This window comes from Montipora foliosa, chromosome 8 (assembly GCF_036669935.1).
Source record: "Montipora foliosa isolate CH-2021 chromosome 8, ASM3666993v2, whole genome shotgun sequence".
Taxonomy (NCBI): domain Eukaryota; kingdom Metazoa; phylum Cnidaria; class Anthozoa; order Scleractinia; family Acroporidae; genus Montipora; species Montipora foliosa.
Window position 1 is genome coordinate 8,879,797 of NC_090876.1, and position 5,000 is coordinate 8,884,796.

The 5,000-nt window shown below is 39.7% G+C and overlaps 1 protein-coding gene and 1 long non-coding RNA gene across 3 annotated transcripts in view; one reads left to right on the plus strand and one right to left on the minus strand.

Moving 5' to 3' along the window:
* LOC138013070 (uncharacterized) overlaps positions 1 to 2,832 on the minus strand; it is a 10,020-nt gene extending 7,188 nt beyond the window's left edge. The window contains exons 1-2 of the long non-coding RNA XR_011125170.1: positions 1,871 to 2,832; positions 1,515 to 1,645 (exon numbers count right to left, since the gene is read on the minus strand). This is a non-coding gene — a long non-coding RNA (uncharacterized lncRNA). The remainder of the gene's footprint in view (positions 1 to 1,514; positions 1,646 to 1,870) is intronic.
* The window catches only part of LOC138013050 (mitochondrial protein C2orf69 homolog), a 29,115-nt gene that overhangs the window by 20,265 nt on the left and 3,850 nt on the right, over positions 1 to 5,000 (plus strand). For both annotated transcript variants that reach the window (XM_068860015.1, XM_068860014.1), the window contains exon 10: positions 2,845 to 2,948. In XM_068860015.1, coding sequence (XP_068716116.1) covers positions 2,845 to 2,948 — 104 coding nt within the window. The remainder of the gene's footprint in view (positions 1 to 2,844; positions 2,949 to 5,000) is intronic.

Below are 5,000 nucleotides of genomic sequence, written 5' to 3' on the forward strand. Positions count from 1 at the left end.
AGTTTTTAGGTGTCAATAAAAAACAATTGCTTAAATTGCCAGATACTAAAGAGCGAGGATTATTTCTGTCTTTCGTTCCTCGAGGATCATTTCTCGATTTCGTACATTGAAACAGGGTCTTAAATGAAGAGAAAGGGCTGCCTTTGTGTTAACATTTATCCGCGTTTCTGAAGGGACAATTCCAGTAAATTACTGTCTCAGAAAAGATAGAAAACTTGTTCACGAATTTGAAATGACATCTGTGTCGCGTCACTTGTTTATAAACACAGGGTGTGCATCAGAGAGACGACCCCAGCAGCCCGATTTTAACGTCTGCTCTGTGATGGTACAACTTCCAGATCTTCTCATAAAACAGCAGTAAACTTTTTACCTTGTTTCATATCTTTTTTCTGGAAACAATGAAGGATGTTAAAAAAAACTCCACCCACATTGGTTAGAGAGAGTACCTATAGGGGATGACTCCCTTGGAGGTCGACCACTGGTTCGTATTTGTTCAGTGAAGTGAAGTGAAGCTGTTAGTCTCTCCCCTCGGGGCTTTTCAGGACTAATTGACAATGCTTTGTGGGGGACGTTTAGCCAGACTGCGTGTTACGCGGTTTACAATTAATTTTAGGAAGTGATAGATGCCCACGTCCAGATAAGGTCAGACCACAACACCGGGGACTACGTCCCCTACTCTTATCGAATAGTGAGTGGGTTCTTTATCATCCCATACTGTTTAATTTCCAACAAGGGCTATGAGACGGGACCTCCGGTTTACAGTCCTTATCCGAGAAGACTTGCCAGTCTAACCATTCGCAGATGTAATTAAAAAGGCAGCACATTCTCCTCAGTTATTTTAAGACCCTGAGTATTGGTCCGGCCGGAGTCGAACTCACGGCCTCCCGTATTTCTCTTAATCAAACACTTTAAACAGAAAAGAAAAGTAGAAACTCTTTGAACGTGATTGATTCGAGTAATAATATAATTTAGTATAAATACACAGGTGATTAAACAAAATCGCGCGCTCTCATTGGCTCGCTATCTCGGATTAGCAGTCGATAATCACCTCGACGGACAAAATGACAGCCAGTAGTCGTTTTGCCACTGTAAGTGAAGATAATTTCGCGTTGAAATGTTTTTTTTTTCTCTCTTTTTTGAAATAATCACCTGTGTATTTATACTAAAACAATTATTCGCCGAAGGCTCATTGATTATCGGTGAATATTCACTTCGACTTCGTCTCAGTGAATATTCACGGATAATCACTGAGCCCTCGGCGAATAACACAGGCGGCCCAGAGTCGGAAGGTAAACAATTATAAGGATTTGTATGGGAATCTCGATAACAGACTGAAAAAGATATTTACCCGCAAAAGTTCTCAATAAAAAAGCCGTACTTTATTGTCATGGTGAATTTCTTGCTTTTTGTGTGTTTTTTTGCCTGATTGAATGTGATTTAAGCGACTTCTCAAATTCTCGAGTCGTCACTCTTCCCTAAATAAAGGAAAGGCTGGCAACTCATTTCTAACTTACCTCAGATCTCGCCGAAAAAATTCACACTTCTCCGGCATCAGTCACGCTCAAACTCCGGCGATGGCTACACGGATAAATTTACTTCCCCTTGACCAAGGTTCAAGGTCCAGCGAGTATCCATTGCTGAGAAACTGCGAAAAATATTCAAATTTTCAAACTCCTTTATTTAGGGAAGAGTGACGACTCGAGAATTTGAGAAGTCGTTTAAATCACATTCAATCAAGCAAAAAACCACACAAAAAGCAAGAAATTCACCATGACAATAAAGTACGGCTTTTTTATTGAGAACTTTTGCGGGTAAATATCTTTTTCAGTCTGTTATCGAGATTCCCATACAAATCCTTATAATTGTTTACCTTCCGACTCTGGGCCGCCTGTGCGAATAATTGTTAAATAAAACATACTTTTGAAGAACAAAAACGGGCCTAAGCATTCTTCAACGTGGAGCTTGTCTTCTCAGTTGAAATCAGTTCATTGAAGAGATTTTTTTCGCCATGGAAACCTAAACTAGTGTTTTCACAAACAAAGTTGAGCTATTGTTCTTATATTACGAGTGGTTAGTAATTAATTTGTTTCGGTAATACGTCAAATACGTTTGTTGATTTAACTGCCACTCCTCAGGTTGCATATGGGCTTTGGAATAGTGTGTGCTGTTCGATAGCTCGGCGGCTGAAGAAATCTAGGCTCAATTTTTGCATTAACTTAAAGATTGTTCCATGTTCGCACTTACATATTTCACCCCATTCTGTTCTCGGTAACTCGTGGAGTATTAAGGTTGAGCGATTCGAAAACAAACATTCAAAGTGTTGAGTGTTTCAAAACAATGCTGTTTTGTCTACAGATCTTTGCTAATGGCCCCGGCAAGGCTTAATGAGCCTTCTAAATTTATTTTCAATTTTTTAAGTGTCTTCTTTTAAGAAAAGCGTTTGCGGTATTTCCTCTTTTCTTGGCAGCTGTTTTAAAAATAAGTTTAACTATCCGGCAAACATAGGCGCTTTCGTTGAGTGTAGGCCTACAGCCCGTAAAAAAGTGTGTTTAACTTTGAAACCGGAAGCAATATTCTTCAATTCCGTCGTGTGTTATATGGACCGCCTGCTTTTCAACGAATAGCTGTCAAAGTTGAGCTAATTTACCGGCCGAAAACAAAAGGTTATGGATTATTACGCAGATATTGTCCAATTTTTATGGTAATGGTTTAACAATAATCCATCGCCATCCTTGAACCTTTGTTTACCCTTGTTACTTTCAAATCACACATCTTTCGCACGTTTGTAATTTTAGTGACTTGCCGCTATCAGTTTTATGGCTAAATCTTCGATTTCTCCTGCAGTTCCCTTGCCTGCTGTCGTTGGCTTCGATGGAAGAAAAAACGACGTCGTATTTTGTGGCTCCGAAGGACAACAACACGTTGTCTTTTTTCCAGGCGATGTACAGGTAATGTCTGCAAATTCTAGGCCTCTTTAATAAGCTGTCGAATCGTTACGTTGTGGAAGTGCCGAAGTTTTACGCGTAGTACGTTTGTTATAACCAAAAATCATCCTTTATCCAAAGCTAACCGGTGAGAATATGAGCAGAAAATTGGTAAATGTTCTGAAAGAATAAGTAACCTCAATCGCATGTCAATCGAATAAAATCGGTCACGATTAATACGCTTGAGAAAAGTTTTGTTTGCAGGTTCATTGAAACTAAAAGTTTTGAAGTGGCTGCGGGTTTATTTGTCACTTAAAAGAGGAAATTTGTTTAACAAAGAGCTTTCTAATCGACTTTAAACGATTGGTCCTTCAACTTTGAGAAATCGTGTGGTCGTTAACGCCTGCAAACGGGTTCAATATACGTTCGATTTTGTTGAACAGCGATGTTGTAACTGACCGTTTCCCCCGGCCCTCTTTCAACCGTGTTGAAGCATGTTTAAACAAAGTTGCCCACCTCAGCAGTCAACATCGTTTAACATCGTTCAACGAAATCGAAAGCATGTTGAAGCAAATGTTGTTTGCTTGTGTTTTAAAAGAATCTCTATCTTTTGAAGTTCGGGGTTCGTTACAAACCGAAACTAGCATTTTGACTATAACTGCATTTCGTTTGGCTGAGTTCTTGCGTCAGTCAGGGAGCCGTTCTCGATCAACGACGAGCAACTCTCGAGCAATTCTCGATCAACGACGAGCGACGAGCACGTGAGTTTTCCATTTGGCTCCGCACTTGTTTATCAATCCCTTCAAAACAGCAATGAGAAATGGTCGGGTTTAAAGTTTTGTGAAGGATGTGACGATGTATTTTTACACCTGTCAGCGCCCTGAAAGCTTCTACCACGCTCATTTCGGTAGACATCCAGGAGGCAGGTACAAAACAATGTTACCAATGCTAACATTAGGCATAAAAACTCTTGTTTAGGTCTTGTTAGGGCTAAAGTTAGCTTTAATGAATGTTTGGGATTGGTAAAACAATGACCTGTGATCTGTGTTTTGTACCAGCCGACATTCAGGACAATTTCTGCACATTTTCGAAGCGGAACGTCTTGTAATAAATGATGTCAAGTGCTACGTCCAATGCTAAGGAGGATTTTGGATTGACGTCCTAATAGCCTCTTATTCGCTTTTCCTTGCTTAACGACTTGAAATAAACGCGAAATGATTTTCAGATGACCTTCTCCTGAGCTGTTGTGGTCGTTCTTTTCCAAGCTCCATCATAAGCCGAGGAGTTCATAAGAAAAATGTGACACTGATAAAAAAACAACTCGACTCTTCATTAGTATTTCGCGTTTATTCTCTCTCGTTAACGTTGTACAATAGGGAGCTTAAATGTCAACGAATACGTCACTCTAAAATATAACTAAACGCTATCGCAGGTATTTCGCGATTATTCCGTCTTGTACATCTTGTACAATACAGGTGAACTATCCCGCAGATGGATGGATGTGAACGGGTTTTAAGTTAAGGTAGTCAGTGAATGGTTCATTGTTGTACACTCCCGTTGTCGTGAAAACCTAAAATTTGGTGATTTCACGTTGTTCAGTCTTTTGTTTTGCACATTCGGCAAGATTACTGCTTGTTTTGTGGCGTCGTCAGGGCCTTATAGCCGTCGTCTTTGCTTAAACTGCCTAATGTGCGCGAATTATCCAATAGGCCTTTTTCGATATATTAAAATTCAGCTTGATAGCGAGTCAGTGAGGACAAAGACAAAGGAAAGTGGATGACATGTAAATAGTTTTCACATTAATTCCCACGTGTTTCTATTGTCTTTGTCCTCACTGCCTCACTTTCAAGCTGAATATTTAATATATCGAAAATGGCCTATTACTGGATGCGTAAGGACAGGTTGCAAACAAAAGTAAAAAATAGACGATTCACTGTTGTATGCTTAGGTTGTCGTCAAATCCTTAAATTTTTTTTGGTGATTTCAAGTTGTTGTTTTGCAGAGTAACGCAAAAATAAATGCTAAAATGCGTGCCGCACGTGCAGCACGGTTCTTTCTCCTCGTTCAACCAATGAT